Below are 22017 nucleotides of genomic sequence, written 5' to 3'. Positions count from 1 at the left end.
TTACTACCATTGCAGCATTCCAGACAGAGGGAAAACTCTACCTCATTTTGGATTTCCTACGAGGAGGAGATCTCTTCACTAGACTATCAAAAGAGGTAAGATCAACTACAAAAATGTGTCTTGTTTGTTGAGCAGGAATTGGTGTACACTTGGAGAAAAATATACAGTTTTGCTTTCAGGTTTGTCTTTGTCACTACAGCAATATTTTTTCTGTAAGGTAATACATGTTATGTGGATGGTTGTCCTTGGATGGATGGTTGGTTGGTCATACATGTATGGCAACAGACTTAAGATCAACATAGTTGGTAGGGTATAAAGCATGATGAGCCCTGGTGCTGTAGTTTCATGTAAAGATATCTGGACATAAATGAATCGGCATTTATAATCAAAAATTTTACTTTTTGGAAGCGTTCACTCCCAAATGAAATAATTTCCCCTCAAAAGTGGCCCAGTTTGTACAATATTTCATTGAAGATGGTAATTCTCTTGCATCAAATCTCACGTTTACTTTGCCCAGATCGTTACAACTAGTCTCAATACTACTTGTGCCAGACGTGAATATTCATTAGCCATCACAGAATACTGTCTCTGCTGGCTCTGAAACTTTGCTGTTGATATTAAAAAGGAAAATAAACTCAAATTGTATACATCTGTCTTCTATTGTGGCTAGTTAAAATCCCATTAGGGTTTTTGTGAGGAAGTAATCATACTTATTGAGCTTTCCACAAGTAGGGCACTCCTGTTGAAAGTTCAGATTAGGATTCATTGTAATTATGTAAGAGAAAAGAAAATATAAAATGGATACAGCACATGAATATTTTAAATTCAAGATATGGAAAATGTCTGTTTAGGTTTTTTCAGGGATAGATCTCAAAATTAGTACCTCAAACCATGAGGATTGTCTTTTTTTACAGGCATTCCTTTTAAATTGTTGCCCAAATTTTGTGCTTTTATTTCTTTTTAAATTTTTATTCTTCAGCATTTATCTATTTTTTCATTGAAATATATTCGCATGCCTGCATAGTAAAAAAGAAATACTGAGCAAATGACAGACTATGAGCTGGTTGTAACTAATATAGGTTAGAGTCTGAAGTTTACCGTTTTCTAAAATCCATTTTCCGTGTTGTAATCCGTGTTGTAAAAGTTGTAAATCCGTGTCATGAATAAAGCTTAAAATGTATAAACAATAATATTAATGTCACAATAAAGTGTTCAATATCACAAGCAATATGCTCTGATTGGAATATTCTCACGATAATAGGCCGACTATTACGATGTTTGAAGGGATATAGGGGGTTCTTGCCTTGGTAATATACCTTTATTTCGGTATTATTGATCAGTATTTTTATCATAAAAATTGACATACACAACTCATGATTGTTTTTATCATTTATTTCTCTTATCTTTTAACAATTTTTGTCACATCATACAAAAATGTAATTTTCCGTGTTGTACCTCCGATTCCGTGATTTTCTTCTGTTAAAACTTCGGACTCTAATATAGATGCTGAAATAAGGCATGATGGGAAGATTTGCAACTCAGTTTTCGTACCTTTCCCAGAATCCTTTGCAACATGATACATCACCTTGTTACATCAGTTGACACTTCTATTACTTTGTACAGGTTCCCTTTATTTTCATGCTGCGAATAGACTGGCTAAACATGGGTTGATAGTCAAGAACTAAACATATTTTGTAAGATCTGGATGTGCTCTATTCTTTGAAGTGCTTTTTGTCACAATCGACCCATGTTGCACTAGATCAGTACAGAAAATTGAAATGGATGAAATGCATTGTAGGAAGTGTACGATGTTCTCTGATTGCAACTCATATAGCTTAGAAACTGCTGATAGTTAGTATGTCTGTATCTGTATCTGCACATGCCCCCGGCAAAAAATCATATAAGCATATATCAAATACTATTGGTTGGATGAGCAATTAAATTTAGGTTCTGCTATAATGTGTTGTGCTTAATTACCTCTTAATTGATTAATTTAGAATTGTAAATATTTCCCCAAGTACCTTATCACAACATACCCGATATGGAAGATCAATTGTGTTATGATGAACTTTATAACAGCCACATTGATTTTGAATACTTCGGTGAGCAATTAATGTCGTAGTCTATTTCCATAGCCTGGTTTGATAGCATATAGTTCATTGATTATATGCATAGAGAAGTCGTACCCAATGTTAATGAGATGATAGTGTTGTTACAATCAGGAAGCGAGGGAGGAGTATTGCATAGCCTAGGTTATAAGTATCACCGATACTGGAATGCAAAGAGGAAGAAAAATAGCATCTGTATGTGCGTAATTTTCCAAGAACTCAGAAATGATTGCGGCTAGGGAATTTATGATGTGACAAGCATCAAATTACATGTATCAATTTGCACTAGCTGTAATACAGTCAGCGTAGTTATGCAAGGAGATTATGAGTTGTGATAGGGGAGCCCTGTCAATGCGTAGAATTGTGATACAAGTCTTTATTGCATGATAAGAATTTCATTAGGCATAAAGGGTTTATATAGTTTAGACAAAGTGCTCTTGTGGGAAAGGTTGTTGCTTTTCTGCTGTGTCTATTCTATTCAGGGCCAGATTTACCATAGGACCAGATGGGCCCAAATTTTGGGGGCCCCCAAATTGCCCTGTGCAGCGTGCATCTTCCATTTTAGTCGAAAAACACATGTTTTGGGCCAAATAGGCTACAAAAATTGCAAAATTTTGTGTGCTTCGTGCGCATTGGCCAATTATATAGCAAAATCAGCTTCAATTCGGGCTAAAATAGTCTAAAATTGAAATTTTTTCACGCACGCAAATGTCCTAGTAAAATCTTAAAACTTGACCATCATACACCTTCCTCATGGTGCGTTTGGGGCCTCAAAATTTTGGCCTGGCCCAGGGCCCCCAAAAAGGTAAATCCAGCCCTGATTCTGTTGTACCGTATTATTCTACCTTGAAGTAAGTTTCACACAAATAGCGACAAATATCCCAGAAGCGGTTAGTAACCCACTTTGTCATACTAGGCCTAGCTTTCAGCTTTGCAATAGGAATTCCCATACCATTCATGGACCTCAGCTTAATCATATAGGATTACATTTTATGTGTTACGAGTGAAAGGGTGACACTCAGGTGAAAGTTGTTATAAAGGAATGATTAGTCTATTAAAATGCGCAATACAGTCTTCAGGTACAGATCTGTTATATTTTTGTTGTTATGTTCAATATGTTGTACATAATCAAAAGCATTGGTCGCCTTCTTGTGCGTTTGTGCGTCCAGCACCCCTTGCTTTTTGTTTTGGACTCCTTAAATTACAAGTTGAAACTGACCAACAGTTTCAAAGGAACCAATTATGACACAGAAAACAATACAATGACAACGCAATGACATTAGTCTTGACAAGTAGTAAACCACATATTCCTGGTTGATCAACCATCTCTAGACGGAACAATATGTATTTGCTACATGAGATCGCTTTACGGCAAAATGTAAGAAGCAGGAATTTTGGACCGGACCCCTTAGATTCTCACTGGATCTCTTAAATTAGGGTTTTGCATGGTTTAAAGGGTCCGGAAAAAATGAACTGCACCCTTCCTTAACATTTTTGAGCTCGCGCTACCCCGATCAAAAGTGTAGAAAACAGTCTATCCCTACATTATGTAGGAGGAAGTATAAATGGAGTAATTGCATAATTGGTTTTTAAATGTGGAAAAATGCATTATCAAAACCAATGAATTAAAATAGCAACAAAGGATGTTCATACCTGTAGTCCAATATTGGTATCCATCACCATACAAAGCGGAGGTTTGATATTGCTCTGCCATGTTCATATTAAAGTGTATGAGCCTATTGTGAGCCTCATCCCACACTTCAGTTGACCTGATCAAAATGCAGCTTTTGGTGTCAGGTGAACGCTAATATTTTTCTCATATTCCCAGTGAGATTTTGTTTTTGCCTGGAATATGTTTTGTGTAGGTGGTATGAACCACTGAAATTGTGTACTTTTTTTTTTTGCGTCTACTCTAGAATCCAAACCACTGAAGCAATTCAACACCAAACTTGGAATAAGAATGTTTGGTGATGTGCCTCAGTGTGAGGTATAGTCTATATATCTACCTCGAGTCACCGGCACTAGTTTTGAAGTTCAGCGTGTGCTGCGTTGGCTTAGCGTGGTTTCTTGCGTTTACATATGCGGCGCATTGATCACGCACGTAAAAGTATGTACATGCACCAAGTAACGCAAAGCTAACACAGAACACGCTAAACTTCAAAGCTAGTGCCGGTGACTTGATATAGACTACAGAAAACACCATGTGTTTCAATCAGATCACCAACCTTGAAAAGTATAATTAAAGAGAAGAGACGGTTTGCACCGCAGTGGATAACATGAAGTACATTAAAGTACTCCCATTAGAAATGTGCAATATTTTGCATCAACTTGAATTCTCACATCGTAGATGGTGATTGTCCAGAATTAATTAAATCTTGTTGCGATCACGTCATGGGATCAGCAAAGACAGAATGAGACTTCAGGGGATACGGCAACACAGGAAGTGTCCGCCTCTTTCAAACCCATGTATTTCTCATAACAAATCGGGCAAAGCACCTGCCAGGCAGTCCTTGTTTGCGGATATCAAAAGCAAATTTTGTTTTCTCTGAGGAACAACCGAAATATCACGGAAATGAAATCTAAAACTGTGTGTTGGATAAAATTGCATAATGTCATCTGATAGAAATGTAAATATTGAGGGCTTAGTTTAAGAAGGTATCAGCTGTAGCTGCCCTGTTGACATTTGACAATTACTGCATTCTGAATTGCTCACCTGAAATATGACAATGACACCTGGCAGCTATTGCAGATAGGATATTCTTGCAGTTAACCCATTGATAGAATGAGTTGTAGGATGATTACCGTAAAAGCCATTTTAAATAAAGGATTTCAAGTCTAATGATATGTCAGCATGCCTAGATACCGAGCCAACTCTTTTAAAAGGAAGATTTGGTCAAAACATTGAGATCTTCCGTCTCCATCGGAAACGAGACCGTAGGTCATCACACTGAACCTCCTGAGAAATTTCAATTAACGTCTTTAAGAGGCAAGGTGTCATGTTATATAGCATGCGCCCGAAATAGCAGCGAGAGAGACCAATTTACGGGTCTTGTAGTAGGTGGTATTTTCGTTTGGGTTTTATTTAAAAAAAATTTGTGAACCCGCATTAAAATGCACTTATCGAGATGAGAGAATGGACTAGAATATTCACGATAAAGAGATAATATACAAACTTGAACATATATAAACCAAAGTTAGCTAACAAAAATTTGACACATTTTGTGTTTAAGTGAAAATTCTGACCACGCAAATAATGTATTATACACAGTAATTGAGATTCACAAGATAGTGTATATCATTGTCCTCTCCACATCTAACTGACTTTTACTTTCATAGACACTGCAAGGCCAAGGTGTCTAAGCATGGTAGCGGCTCTTGGCTGTATTACTTGATGTCCTTGGTCATAATCAATATTGATATGATTAAATGTTGTGCATTTAAAATACTAATAATTAAAGATGAAAGTGTAATCATATTTATTGTGTCAGCTAGTGAAACATTTGTTATGCGGAAGATTTTTTGGGAAAGCAAATTTTCACTCTTGATGAGGAAAAATCAATGTCATTTTGCATTGAAGTCATAAAATTAATTATAAAATATATTCTATTACTCTTACGACCCATTATTCAAAATCGCGCCCTTTGATTTGTTAAAACACGTCATGTGAGAGCCCATTATTCTGCAATAATGGGTCAAGCGCCGTAACACATTCTACGCACAGCATTACGCTTGGTTACGCGTGCAATATTTCCGCGATCGCTGTCACTTACGCTGTCGCGCTCCACCTTGAAGTAAACAACTTACAATATTTGTGCCAAAAAATGATATTTTCTCTTTAAATCGCACTATTTTCTGGTAATAGAATAGAAAAAAAGGGTGCAGCATTAACCTTTACACGCAAATAATGTGTCCTTGGCAGTAAAAAGCGTTTTAAATAATGGGTTCGCTGCGCCTCACCCATTATTTACGCTTTTACTGCCTCGGACACATTATTTGGGTGTAAAGGATAATGCATTACCCTTTATTTCTTAAATAATGATAATAAATAAAAATTGATAATAAATAAAAGATGATGATAATAATATTTCGGAAACTATTTCGCTGCATGTTAATTAAAAAAAATCAAAACCAATAGTTGCAAAATTTTAGCCAGTTTGAATAAATGCAAAGTGAAATTTTTGTGTTCCAGATATCTTTTTCCAGTGATTTGTAATTTAATTGACAATATTGTTTTCATCACTTATTATCATAATGTGAATATAGCTAGGATGGTAAAGAGGAATATAGATCTCTGTTCGTGTTTGATGTTAGTTGATTTAAAGAGCACTTCAGCGCAATCAGCGGTACTTCAGGAATTGGTATTGAATATTGTGTTGCGAACTCGTAACAGCGGATTTACTTTCAAATCCTCTTGACAAACAACCTGTTTATCAAGATTTCATTATTTTTAAACCAGGTACCCTACATGTATTGCAAGTGTATTGCAAATTAATTATCTGATCTAAAGTATTCATAATATTCTATTTATCTGCTAGGATGAATAATAAGATTTAAAGAAATTAAAGTGGTGTTGACTTGGAGAAGAAATTATAGAAGTTGTGAATTTAACAGGCAGATTGAACCGTAATTATGCACTGTGGATGGTACACTGTCTGGGAGATAAGCAAAAGAGACATTTGAGCACTTTGTCCTTTCAGAGATATTTTAGTGCTCATCCTTTCAGAGATATTTTAATATGAGTGCTTTGTCCTTGCACAGATATTTTAATATTTTAGATGCTGTTAATCCTTGTAGCCAGTTTCCATAAGAGTATAATGTAAACAGGGCTGGAAAAAATGTATATTTTTTTAATTTTTCGTGAAGATTTCCAAATTTCTCTCCAAGATAGCCAAATTTCCTATAATTTCTTCTGTATTTCTTATTGGGGGAAGCAAAATGTCCCTCTATATTTCAAAATTTCCCTCCAAATTTCAAAATTTCCCTCCAAGTTTCAAATTTCCCCTCCAAATTCCATAATTAACCTCATTCTTCCAAATTTCAAAATTTCCTTCCAAATTTCAAAATCTACCTCCAAATATCAAAATTTCCCTCAAATTAAAAAAAATGTTCTCCAAATTTCAAAATTTCCCTCCAAATTTCAAAATTTCCCTCCAAATTTCAAATTTACCTCCAAATTTCAAAATTTCTCTTTAAATTTCAAAATTTCCCTCCAAATTCCAAAAATTGCCCTGAAATGAGTTTCCCAGATTCCACATGTGTTTTGAGGTTCCCATCTTATCTACTACATGCATACACAATTTAAATATGAACATGAGGCCGCTTTTGAGGAGGAAGTGAATACAATCTGACATCCATTCCCAACAGCAGCACACATAGGAATTGTGTTAAAAGCGCTGTTCAAATACTATTAGATAAAATAAATATTTCTAAATTTGCTTGACCATTTTCAAACTAGGCTAACATAGCAAAGTTTCCTATTTCTGAATAGCAGTAGTGGCTCTAATGCCAATCTCATCAGTGAGAGAGAAGGGTAAAGTATGTGTAACAATGAAAAGTTCAACTTTAAAAAAAATAGTAATCTTCATTAGTCTGCAATTGGCAACCATTTTGAATCAACATGTCTGATATTACTAGTGTCGCCCACTTTTAGAATTAAACAATGACGTCAGGCTTTCCTACTGGCAAATTGTGTGTGTGATTGTAAAATCAAGTGGAAAAATCAAATCCTGAAGCAACTCTACACATTTCCCTCCTTTATTCATCTCATACTTTTATAAATTTAAAATTTTAATGAATTATAGATTGAAACATGGCCCAAGTAAACTTAGCATATTGATCACTTTCTTCATACAATTATATTTTGTTGTGCAAAAATGATTTATTCCAGGTGAATTTGAACACCAGAAGCAAGTCTTGTTCTTTTATCTTTTTGAGGAAATGTGCAAAATTATATGAGAAGACAGAGCATCTTGTCTGTATGACATGATATATGATGGTCTACTCAGACCAAAGTTAGACATTTTGAAAATTGATTTATTACCATTTATTTACTAATTCGGTACCCTCAAACGTAAATAAAATATTTTCTATACCGCCCTCCCCCGTATTTGCCCCTCCCCTTTTAACTAAAAGGAACATAAACGATATTAAGAATAGGGGAACACCGTTCTTCGAGGAGACAATGGACAGTGCAAGAACCTATCGTTAAAAATGTGTGTTAAGTAAGTTAAGTAACCTACACCTTTTGAACACACCAACACGATACTACCCGACCCGACGCGACCCGATTAGCATGATTAGTATCACAACTAGACAGGCAAGGCCTATATCATACTTACTATAATAGATCACCTCCAATCACGACAACTCGAACACAACTTACTTATTATGGCTACGGTAGTCCTGCTGTTACTTTTTTCTTTCTAGCCAGAATAATCCGAATCTGCAATTGACTTCCAACAAGCTAAATTTGGGCTGAAACCCACCTTTTAACAATTTTTAACAAAAAATTAAATCTATCCGTGATGTGCACTGGTCTCTAGGAAAACAGTCAATGACTGGCCAACGCCCTAGCGCCTACCTTCAGATAACCCGCCTAACTCTTACGTAACATTCACCAATGTTATGCAAATAGGGTTCCTGGCTCATAACAGAAAATTCATTTATTTACTAATTCGGTACCCTCAAACGTAAATAAAATATTTTCTATACCGCCCTCCCCCGTATTTGCCCCTCCCCTTTTAACTAAAAGGAACATAAACGATATTAAGAATAGGGGAACACCGTTCTTCGAGGAGACAATGGACATCTCCATGTTCCCTAATCTCAAGGTATAAAGAGCGGGCAAAAGCTGGATCAAGGAATAATCGCAATGCAATGGTTATGCTTAATCTCATGTATGTTATTATTTAGGCAATTACCTTACTTATAAATTACTACTACATTAACAACCTTTTCTATAAATATACCTCAATTGCAATAATCTTCATTCTGACTACTTTAGAAAGTCCTCACTTGACTGCTAATTAATATCTAAAACTGCATGTCTTTCACTTCAAGTTTCATGTCCAAGTGGCAATAACTTCTATAACTTACTCAGATGCCTAAACTCATTGAAACTGCCAATTGGTTCTGTAATGATTCAGTCACGTAACCGTCTTTAGCGCTCTCAGACCGCCACCTACCATGCTTTTTAAAAAGACGGTCCGGTATTCCTATATTGGCTGCTGCTGTGGCCCCTCCAGCTCTTAAACTGTGTAGTCCAAATCTTTTGGAGTCTACTCCAATACCTACCAGAGCTTCTTTAGCAAATCTCTGCATCTAGAATATGACATTTTACCTGCCCTCAGGAAATACTTTCCAGATGATTTCATAAACACAAGAGGTCTGAAGAGATACTGATCAGACCCATCTAGCTGAATACCAGCTAATGTGATGTACCTATAGAACATACTGACCGGGCACGTTATTTTACCTGTAGCCGCTATTATAAGCCACACTCCATTCTTAAATTGATCAGTTTTACTTTTCACTATAAACAACCTCATATACTGAACCGAAATACTGAATGTCACAAACTCTCAACTCTGCAAGCTCAGAGTGTCTAAGGAAACCTCGTAAGATATTAGCAGCATGGCACATAGCCTGCATCCCGCCAGACTATCTGGCGAAACAATTCTTCCCTACTATAGCATGTAGCATTTCTGGAGTTATGGGTTCCTTTTTTCGGGAACTGGTTTCTGACTTAGCCTTTTTAAGCCGTTTAACAATAAATGCAAGATTTTATATTCACACGGGTTATTTTTAACTAAAAGTGAACAGTCATGATACCATTTAATCGCGTAAAACGCACTTTCTATTCTTGAATAAGGGGCCTCTTCATTGTACAGTTTAATCAAATAGCTCGCTATATCGTCTTTAATCGCGGGAAGATACGAAATATTTCGAGACAGACTCCATGCCTTCCAGTTCTCGAATGCTCGGCTATACTTGGCAACCGTGTTTGGCGCTCTAGAAGCCAATAACGCCTTTTCCAGATTCAAGTCTCCAGTCACCCCATCTCTGAAACAAATTAAAAAAACGTCTATCAGCTTAACGTTAAGCTTTTGTTGAACTCTTCAACTTGGACTTGACTATTCTGTACTCGGCAGTAAGAAAAGACTCCCAGTGGATCAAACTCGTTATATTGTATACGTGTGCCCAGTGGCTTTCCGTGTTTATATACAATCACATTCCTTCTATAATCTGTGATACAATTAACACCGCATCTCCCAGTGGAGATTAATATACATCTCTTGCCCAGTGGCTTTGTTGCTATTCAGAGCAAACACATCTTTCTCCACGCCTTAAAATGTAGACGCTTTCAAAACATTCATCACCGCTTTGGTGCCGTTACATTATAAGGAATATGGATCATGTTTATAATATAATTTGTTGTAATTAACACAAGGCTCCGTTTAACCTTGAACACAACACGGCGCTAGTCATTTTGGGGATCCGAACAGAGAATTAGGATTCTTTCCTTGCACGAAAATATGCTTCGGATCATTGAACCTTAGTTCATTCACTATGGCTTTCTTGTATTTGCTATGTGGTGAAAAGAGAATAGGCCAAAATGCGGCCGAAGTCCAGCAAGGTACTACTAAAGTTGCAGAAGCCTTGCATGCCACTAAGTGTTTAACTGCCTTGCTCACCAAAGTTATTGGTGGAACCAACCAATTCTGGGCTCCAGCCCAATCACATGTAAAGGCGTCAACGTGAGCTGTTTTGGGCGACCAGTACTTTGAATTAAATGTTCTCAGTTTTGTGTTGAATTCATCAGCAAACCGGTCTACAGAATGTGGTCCCCACATTTTATCAATCATGTCAAAAAATTCTGGACTCACACCCCAATCGTCAAAATCTATTCTCCTGCTCAGCTCATCAGCTTCAGAATTTTCAGACCTGGGAACCCAATTTATTTCTATTTCAATGCCTTTGTTCTTACACAAATTGTAAATGCTCAAAGAAATTTCCTGTAATTCTGGCTTCATGCTACCTTTAGTGACTATGGAGACCACGCCTTGATTATCGGTAGACAATGATATCTTCTTTCCTTGTAATTGGGGTGTAAAGGCTTGCAAAGCTAAAAATACACCTTTAAGTTCTCTCCAGGTGGAACTCTTTTTTGCTTTCAATTATGTTCCAATTCTGAAAAACTTTAATCCCCACACTCTGCCGACCAGGCCCCGCAACCCGAATCACTAGCATCTGAATATACTAAGCATACTGGACAAGAATATTCAAAGAGAAGTCTCTTATTCAACTCTACTACATGTTCTCTCCAAAAAAATAGTTCTTCTATCACACTACTGTCACTGGACAGCTTATAAACTTTATCCCAGTGAACTCTCCTCTCTACTTCCATGTATAAATACTTTGACTTCAATTGAGCGATGTATCCCACTACTGGGTATAATGACATAACCTTGCCTGCAAAGGAGGCTAGCTTTCTAGCAAACATATGGCAAATCCTTTTGAATTCTTTCAAAAAAATGCAATGATATCGTTAACCCTTCTTTCTGTAACGCTAATCGCCCCTATTGTTGAGTCCCATGTTAACCCTAACCAATCTAACCGTTTAGTTGGATTCCAAACTGACTTGTCTACATTAGGCACTAAACCGGCTGAGAGCAAATCTGTGCACTGGTCTCTAGGAAAACAGTCAATGACTGGCCAACGCCCTAGCGCCTACCTTCGTATAACCCGCCTAACTCTTACGTAACATTCACCAATGTTATGCAAATAGGGTTCCTGGCTCATAACAGAAAATTCATTTCTAACTTGTCTAGTACCTAATTGCTGATATTCATTGATTTCAATAAAAAAGTCATATCTCTGGAACTACAATGTATAACTCTAACTTACAGGAGTATTTTGTGATTCTATCATCCTCTTTTTATGACATTTTTAATTTTTTTGCTTCACAGGCCACTGTATTGTAAACAAATTAAGTTTTTATACAAGGACATGTAGCCAGATTTCTCTAGTGATATAAAAATCGGAACTTTGTTGAGAAAAGTGTGTGGGGGGATGAGGCTTAGATGCTGTGGATCACAAAATGCTCCTTTATCAAATTTTCAGCATATGCACCAACTAAATGTACAAGTGAGTTAGTTTGCAAATTCCTCATTTTACTTGTTCACTGTACAAATAACCACCATACAGAATTATCAAATCCATTACATCCAACATTTTCATTGCACCTTTAATTAATAAATATAGCATTTTGATTGCCCACTTCGTGGCATGTTTACACATTTTCTGTTTATTCCCACTCGTATTTGTACAACCTTTTTGATATTCTGCGGCATGTATATGTGACAGTGATTTGAACATGTTGCGTTGACGGAGTACATGTAGGACATTATTTTTGCGGCACGTTTCTTTGGTGAACATAAAAATCTCTTCTATTTTTGCATAGTGTAGAGAAATCTTAAGTGACTTCAATTTGCAGCAAAATTCTATATGAGATGCAAAAATTCAATATTTTCGTTAAAGATTTGTAAAAAGTAAAAAAAATGTACGTAAAATCTAGATGTTAGATAACATATTGATGCAAAAGGAAATAGCTTGAAGGTATTGCCACATGTACGCTTGACATTTAATAAGCTATCGTATTGACAAAAAAATCAACAACGTTGCAACAGAGATGTTTACCTTTGGAGCAGAAGGTGACGGTAATTGTTAACTTTAGCGATGATAGCCGACTTTATAGATAAACAAGGCGACCGCTTGTACGCAAACCATAGCGCTGGATATAAACAACGTTTCCAAGTAGTCGTGGCAATAAATAGCGATGTCTTATTAGCATGCCTGATGCATTCACTAGGATCCACAACATGTTCATCTATCAGGGCACAGTTCTTTAAACCCCAATACATTTATATATTCATTGAATGACCTCTGAAACTTTGGGTACAAAAACTCACACTCTGCAACTTGAGGTCAAATTTTGCACTCTGATTGTTTAATTGAGGTTATTGAACTATGCCATTGGGATGAGGCTATTGTGGTCCATAGTGAGTACATGTATTTTGGTCTGGGGAATGCGATGATTACTTGAGTTCTTCACTGGCATGAAGAATGAAATAAATATACAGTCAACATTTGTTTCAATTTTCTTCTACAAAAACAGACAAGCATATTCTTTCCTTGCGTTTAGTTTCCTCAAAATCACCAGTCTTGTAAGCATTTGAAAATCCAAAGTGTACAAAAACCTGTATGCCAAATTTATAAAATGAAATATGGAATATGTGAAATTTGAAGAAAACTGTTTTTAAAGAAAATAAGAAGTGAGTACATATTCATGTAGAAATAGCTCAGAACTTTGTGTAAAGATATAAAAGTGTGATTTTATATATAAGAATATCATAGCTAAATATAAAGCAAATTATTCATTAGTTTTACATACTGCATCACAAAGTAGGTTTTTAAAATCTGTTTTATCAGTCGAAAAAAATCAGATAGCAGGTACAAAATTGGAATGGATAAGATTAAAACTTGTTTGATGAAGTTAGCCCTAGGATCTTTATGCTTTCCATGAATATAAATTCACTAAGTGTGGATTTCAGTTCCCTCAAGTACCCTTACATGATATAGGTCAGTCTGGAGGCATGGTGAATTTACTTGCAGTGAGAAATGTAACATTTAGCCCTTTATAGATGTGAAACATCATTTTTAATGACGGAGTACTCCAGTTCAAATCTTTACACCCCTGTAGAAGGAAGACATGATCTTAATCTTCCATACAGAGAGTGTAAATTTCAAATGGGGTTACCTGAATCCATTTGAAATCTACACCCTTGTGTGGGAGATGAACGTCATGTCTTCCATATTAGGGGTGAATACATTTCACTGGAATAGCCTGATAGCCAAATCCAACCTCATGAAATATGCCGTATTTGACCGAATTAGCACCCAAAGCGCTGAAGTCAGTCAATGTAAACTATGAAATTTAAATAAAAATTGGAAATTTACATTGACATTTGGATTACGTGCATTTTACCAAGTTGTGTAAGTCCTTATTTTGCAGCATTGATGAGCCATAAAGTTTATGCGACATGAAACAGCATTTATTTATCAGTTTGTTATGGGGTCAGTCCATGTCAAAACAGACTGAGTGTACACCCACCCTCTTGGATTATGCTCTCCTTTGGCTCAGGGGTACCTTTCATGGACCCCTAGGTGAGGTCACAAGAAAAAAATTCAAATTCAATTTCGTTTCCGAATGGCGGGCCATCTAAGTTTGGCGACCTTGACCAAAATCGGAATTTAAGGTGTCCAAATGACAAAGCGCTCTCTTTGAGAGGCATTTTCTTCTTAATTAAATCAGTTGTGACCCTCTTTTTTGAATGTGGTCACTCACTGGCTGTGTCTGAAATGCCTAATGCCAAAAAAGATTGATTTGAATTTCGTTGGGATTTCAGAGGGGTCAAAATCAGCACTTCATACTGTTCAATCAAATTATCTTTGATTTTGAAGGACCCATGATAATGCCACAGTGCACTTATAGGTCCTAATTATGTTCAGAATGGATTAACCATGTGCCAATGTCTATGAGCAATTCAAAAAAAGAGAAATTTCTAGACCCCCTACAGAATTTTAGGCCCCCCTAAAGTGGTTCAGCCACAAATGGCGCTTAAAATCGGCAAGGTTTGACACCTAATAACTTTAGGTGTACACCAGATATGAATTTCTAGTCTTTTGCATCTGAAAGAATGTAGTCTAATGTTACTAGGAACATAAGATTTGTTTTGTATTTTTGTGTTTTGATACTTTCAAAAGGTCGTTGACCTATGAACATTTTTTCGTCATAGCGCCCTCCTGAAAGGTCTGACACATAACAAACTATACATTTTGGAATCCTCATGACCATACGAGTAATTTGATATATTACTTGACATAATTGGGAGCATTCTGAAAATTTGACCCCCATAACCTGTACTTTGCATGTGCATCGTTGCCAGGAAGTGCATTTTGACCCCTTAAAAATCCATACAGAGGATTAGAAAGTAGTTTTTTCTTATTACTTGACTCAAGAGCAACTTGAAATATCAGGATAAATAATACAAATGGCTATAAAGCATGTAAAGTGATCAAAAATATAAAAAAATATCATACTAAAATTGGCATTTTGTACCGTATCCTGTATGCATGGTATGTTAGGCAAAAATGACTATTTTTGAAAGCGTCAACTTAATACTAAAACACAAAAAATACAAAACAAATCTTATGTTCCTAGTAACATTAAACTACATTCTTTCAGATGCAAAAGACTAGAAATTCATATCTGGTGTACACCTAAAGTCATTAGGGGTCCAAATTTGCCGACTTTAAGTGCCATTTGTGGCTGAACCACTTTAGGGGTGGCCTAAAATTATGTAGGGGTCTAGAAATTTCTCTTTTTTTTTAATTGCTCATAGACATTGGCATATGGTTAATCCATTCTGAACATAATTAGGACTTATAAGTGCACTGTGACATTATCATGGGTCCTTCAAAATCAAGATAATTTGATTGAACAGTACGAAGTGTTGATTTTGACCCCTCTGAAATCCCAACGAAATTCAAAATCTATCTTTTTGGCATTAGGTATTTCAGACACAGCCAGTGAGTGACCATATTCAAAAAGAGGATCACAACTGATTCAATTAAGAAGAAAGTGCCCCTCAAAGAGAGCACTTTGTCATTTGGACCCCTTAAATTCACAATTTTGGTCGAGGTCGCCAAACTTTGATTGCCCGCCTTTCATAAGCGAAATGGAATTTGAATTTTTTTGTGACCTCACCTAGGGATCCATGAAAGGTACCCCTGAGCCAAAGGAGAGCAAAATCCAAGAGGGTGGGTGTACACTCAATCTGTTTCGACATGGAATGACCCTATGTCATTGAATTTGAAGAGTACATTTTTATTTGCAGTTGTAATTATTCCTTGTAACAGATTGTATAATGTTGTATGTACGCCAGAAATAGAATTTAAAAAAAGGTCAAGAAATAGATCACAGATTCTACAGAAACAAGTGCTGGCAAGCAAAATACTTGTTGAAAATCATTTTACTTGTACACTAATTTGGCATAAATTATAAGAAGGGATGTAATCAAAATGTCCAATATTGGGTTCTACTCAAAATTAAAAATATACAGAAATGCATATACCCCATTAATCTCTACATCTCATCAGGTTTGAGATTTTTTTATGTGGTCTTTTTCGATAAACAAATAAACACACAAACAAAATGTTTTCATAAATCAGTGATCACAATTAGATGAAATGTTATAATACACATGTATAATGTTGTCTTAGTTAACTTTCCTGAACCAAGTAATTGTGAAAAAACCCATTTAAATTGATTGCAATATATATGTGTGTGTAGTCTAGACAATGAAATATATTAATTACATCAAACTGCCGAGGTTGCCTCCCCATTATGCTGCGTAAATATAATTATAACTGCAGTGTGCAATTCACAAGTGTTTTTGTCTTGCCGATGGAAATCAGGTAAAGCCGTTCCCCCAATGCATCTTGGTTTTAAGATGGCGAGGTTGCACTTGTAATGAACTAATGGTGAAATAAGATGTGGGGAGATTGTCTAGTTTGTGCTACTTCTGTACTTGTACATGCATGAAGTATCAAAATTGTAATGATTTTTGATCATATGTATCAATCTTCTTAAAACTGTACCTGGCTCTTATACATTGTACCTTGAAACTCATAATTTCCATCACATTATATAGGTTACCGGTACAAAATGAAAGTGAGGGCTTGAGCACAAGTGAATCACTAGGTGCAATTTTGATATTTGGTAAAACCCAGGACCTCCTTACTGCTGGCCAGCACTCTGGTGGTCAGCTTCTGCGAAACTTTGTGAGGAGTTGGAGCGGAAAAGAATGTGTGGACATGATAAAGACAGCTTCATTATTTTCATGAAAAATGGTGACTTTTTTCCAAAGCCACTGTTTTTCATGTTATGTTCCTCTACAGTGAGGATGGCTATATTTACGTATGTCACGCCTGAGCCACATTGGGATGACTTGCACGAAGGAGATAGGGTTGAGTAACCGCTTATAGGTTGAATTCCCAGTCTGCCTAATCATGAAGCTCCCGTGGCCAAGTGGTTAAGGCGCTGGTCTCGTAAACCAGAGGTCCTGGGTTCAATTCCTGGGCAGGATCACTTTTCCTATTTCCTCCTTTAATCATTGCTCGATGGCGAAACTGAAAAATTGCATTATAGTTCATTATTTCCATTTTGTTCTTCCAAGTCTCAATCAATGCTAAATCAAGTTTGATCACTTCCCCTGATTATTTATTGGTGATGGCGATATTGAATAGAGCTCTGATAATGATGCCCAGTTCACATTTCACAAGCAGATTTAGCATTGCATTGCCAGATTCTCTTAGGGACTTATGGACTACTGTGTGTGCACATGGAATGTTAATTTTTGTAGGGATCTATTTTGAGAGCATCCTAAACACACATAAGGGCATATTAAATTCATTGTAAACCCTTTCTGCATCACAATATTCTCATAATTCAAAATCATAGACTCTCAGTCTCAATATGAAAATAAATAAGTGGAAAGGATTGGTTTTCTATAGTTAATGAACCCAGTGCATGATGGGATACGAATAAATGATGATGATAATGTCAATTTTCCTTTGGTCTTGTATGGACCTGTGTAAAGAAGGAAGTGTAGTACATACAGTAAATGACCACTGTTCAATGTGGTTACAAGTGACCACTACTTTTATTGACCAGTCAACGTGGCAATCCACAAAACCATACAGTCACTATTAAACACAGTATACATACCCTACACCCACAAACACAGAAAACACTCATACTCATGCACACCTGCAAGTGTGTCAACAGGGGACAATTGTTGGCCAACCGGGGGCAAAAACACACTGTTTTTCCCGCCTATTCAACTGGGGACCCTCATTATACAGATAAAACCACAGTGGCACTCTGTCAAATTAAAGACAAGGCATTCAATGTCCAAAGGTCAATTCTGTGGAGGAGCAGTGAGATTATTAACAAATATGAGCTCTCCATATTTAAACACGAGTCGAGTACGGACCACTTTCATCTAATAAGCGACTGTGCGTTAATAAGTAAGTCATTACGAGTAGCATTGATTATGGAAATTTTGTGAAATGTCAGGTCATGCTGCAAAATTTGGAATGTAACAGAAATTCTATCCAATTGGAAGCTAAAAAGGCTGGAGGGTTTCAGTCATGCAAGTATATTTAGCACCAAATATTTTCGAATTTTTGAAAATTTATTATAATTTGTCTTTAAAATTTGGAAAAAATATTTAAAAAGATATAATACAAAATACAGAGATTCCACTTTTCAGGAAAATTGACTGATTTCAGGAAATTCTTAAACTACCCTTCCTGTGCAAAAGAATAAGGAAAGGTACATTTTCAGGATTTTCCCATGTTTTTAAGGAAATTTTGACAATACCAAGTGGCATCTCTGTAAATAAAAATGTGTGCAAAAACAAAGAGGCCCTACAGACATTAACATCACTAACTTATGCAAAAGGCCTGTAATACTATAGGTCTAGGGACATATTTCGCCGTGTGTGTGCGCATACGCCCAGTTTGCTTTGTTTGGGGGGCAGTGAGTGTGTGCAGGGGTGTATGCATTTGTGTATATACACATACATTGTTTTTTAATTCCATATTGGTCACTTTCCACCTAATTATGCACTTGATTTAGGGAATGTATTCATCTCGACATGAGGAAGGAGAATAATCAGGGATGTAAATCTTAAGGAAATTGCCTGATTTCAAGAAATTTTGCTTGGATCTTCCCTGTGCAAAGTATAGGGAAATACACATTTTCAGGAAATGTTAAAGCAGTTTCAGGAAATTATGTCAGTGCTTGTTTTCATCCCTGAATCAAGACATTAGCCAGAGGGGTGTCCAGGTGTCATTTGGACACCCTAAAATTCTGATTTTTGTAATGGAGTGAATAGGAAGTGGACATCCTGATTTTGTAGAATAAGGTATTTTTGACCATTTTGGACACCCTTAAGACACCCCTCTGGCTAATGCCTTGTCCTGAATAATGCAATCTCTGGGATGCAATCATTCAAACTGAAGTAATTACTAACAATGATCAGATTTCTTCTCGTAAATACTTCAGAGAAGTAACTTCAACATGGAAACTGGACGCGGAAATGAGACATGGAGCAAGTTGTTTTTCATTCAGATTACCTAAAATTGTGTAAATGCTCTCAAGGATATGTTCCATTTAAGGTACTCGTATGTAGAAACGCAAAAGTATAGCCTTCAGGAAATAGGGCACATATCTACTGAGTGCCATTCAGCAATAAGCATGTGATTACTAGCTAGTGATTTTAAAGAGAGTGCAGAGGAAGTGTTTACCTGAATTTTTCGTCCGTGTCCAGTCATGTGTCATTTTTGCATTAAGGTGAATCAATAGGAAGAGGAGAAAAAACAAACAAATTTTTACAACCTTGAGTAATTGTAATCAATTAAAATTGCTCAATCGTTTAGGTTCCTGACTAGAGTACCCTTAGGTGGCAATGCATTTACATATAATGTAATTTAATTGTACCCCTCCCCTCCCCAACCCACTCATAGTTATATTAGTTTTGATTGAAGGTCTCTATGAAAAAAATCTTGTCCTAGTTACCTGTATGAAAACTTGTGTTGATCCTGGCTGTGATGGTAATTTTAGATGGTGGAATATTAGGGTACTGTGTCTGTTCTGTACAGAGCTGTATACACGAACGGTGGTTAAGGTTTATGGAGTGTTGGTGCTAGCTATTTCTTTAATCTATTCATATTCATCTATTCAATTTTCACAATTTCAATTTTCGATGTGCTGAACACTACATTGAAGTGATTCCTGTGCTCAAGATTTTCATGTTGAACACAGTGAAATACATACATGTAGAAGTTCAACACGTTTTTTGGTCGTATCCCAAGATCCCTTTTAGTGACAAACAATTTGTTGTATTTATAGATTTAGAGAGTGGGAGTAATTTTAAAAAGCATGGTGGGGGTAATTTCAGGAAAAGCCAGTTCTGCCTTCTAAGTAAAAACTTAAATCTGCTCTGTTAATTACAGGCAGATACTATATTTCATGCAATTCATAATATCTGAAAAATGCAATATCTGCTGCTTTTATTTGTATTTTAAGATATATTTTGTTTTGACTTAAATGAGATACTCAAGTTTGATTTGCTGAGAATTTGAAAGTGACCCCAACAGTATATTAATTTGTCAAGAAATGAGGCAAAATTCTGCCATTTTTCAAAAAAAAAATTGAAAAAAGGACCCATCTATATACCAAAATTGGCTTAGAAAAAGGGGTCATTGATATACCAAAAGGCTGAAAATGCTACCCATGTTTGTGCCATATCTCATTCCAAAATATCTGCTTCTCAAACAAGTATTGCATTTTACTTTGTAGCAGACTGATTCAAAAACACCTTCCTCCTAATAAGTAAAAGCACAGTGTCGACTATTTTAATTACAAGCAGTTACTGCATTATTCTTTCGATTAAAATATCTGTTTCCCAAACAGATAGTGCATTTTACTTTGTAGCAGACTGATTCAAAAACACCTTCTTCCTTATAAGTAAAAAGACAGTACCTGTTTTGCCAGTTACAAGCAGATACTACTTATTACTTCAGGATCAAACTGAATGTAACACCCATGCAAAAACACAGTAACTGCCATAATATTTATTCACAGTTACTGCACATTCACTTGAGGAGGGCAGAGTTCTTGTGGTGCAGGTGTTTCCTATAGTATTTGATTTGGCTTTCATCTTGTTTGGCGATATCTTGTCTCCTACCACCTCGATTTAAATGGATATGGGAATTTGTTCTCTTGCTAGTATGTCTGGTTGACCTGGTTAAAGCAATATAATCGCTTTGTGTGCAACAGTTAATGTTTTAGTTGGTGTTTTAAGGTTTACCTTCTCTCTGGGTGTTTTTAAGATGGCTAGAAAAATAAGATTCTACAAATTCCAATTAGGTAAAATACATGATTAGATCAAGCGAGGACTCTTGTCAATGAAAATCAATAACTTAACTTTTCACTACTTCAATTTGCTATAAAACATGCTAAAATCCCCAATAAAATCAACTTGAACTTGTTGTTTCTGAATATTTTCAGACAGCAACAAACATGACAAAAGATAATAATATAAGGCCAAAAAAAAGAGGTTTATCTCAAAGCTTGCGCGCGCATTTGTAAAATCACGCAATTTGAAGAAAAAGAAATGCAGAAATTTTTTTTATTTAAAAAAAAAATTTTTTTATAGTTTTTCCGGAAAATTTTGGTGAAGATCAGATTTTTTTTCTCAAAATACCATAAAAATACCAAGTTGGGAATCGCATTTCGCATTTGTTTTAAACTGCTTGTGAGCTTTGAGACAAACCTTTTTCTTTTTTTGTCCTAATGGATGGTTAAATTGGATATGGGATGTTCTCTTGCTAGTTTGCCTATTTGACCTGGTTTAAGCTCTAATCTTTTTGTGTACAACAGTTAATGTTTTCTTTGAGTGCTTAAAGCCTGGTTAACTTCCTCTCTGTGTATTTTGAAGATGGGTTGAAGTTGAACAGATTCCCTTTGGTAAAAACACACATTTTTATCAAGCAGTACAAGTAACTCTGCCAGTGAAAATCGATTACTATTTTTTCACTAATATTCTTGGTCGTTCAACAGACTATTCATGTAAACATCCCGGAAATCCAACAAAACCGACTTGAACTTGCTGCTTCTGGGTATTTCCAAACAACAATAGAATGTAATAAGAATTCAACTATTTTTGGTACATTTATGACTGACTTTCATGCTTTTAGCAAGAAACAACCCATTAGC

The 22017-nt window shown here is 36.0% G+C and overlaps 1 protein-coding gene across 1 annotated transcript in view; it reads left to right on the top strand.

Moving 5' to 3' along the window:
- Positions 1-22017, top strand: part of LOC140156912 (ribosomal protein S6 kinase 2 beta-like) — an 80850-nt gene that overhangs the window by 43769 nt on the left and 15064 nt on the right. Inside the window, 1 exon segment of the mRNA XM_072179954.1 lies at positions 16-95. Coding sequence (XP_072036055.1) covers positions 16-95 — 80 coding nt within the window.

Source organism: Amphiura filiformis, chromosome 7 (genome assembly GCF_039555335.1).
Source record: "Amphiura filiformis chromosome 7, Afil_fr2py, whole genome shotgun sequence".
NCBI lineage: Eukaryota > Metazoa > Echinodermata > Ophiuroidea > Amphilepidida > Amphiuridae > Amphiura > Amphiura filiformis.
Note: the sequence above shows the minus strand (reverse complement) of the source record. Positions and strands in the feature narration are given on the sequence as shown.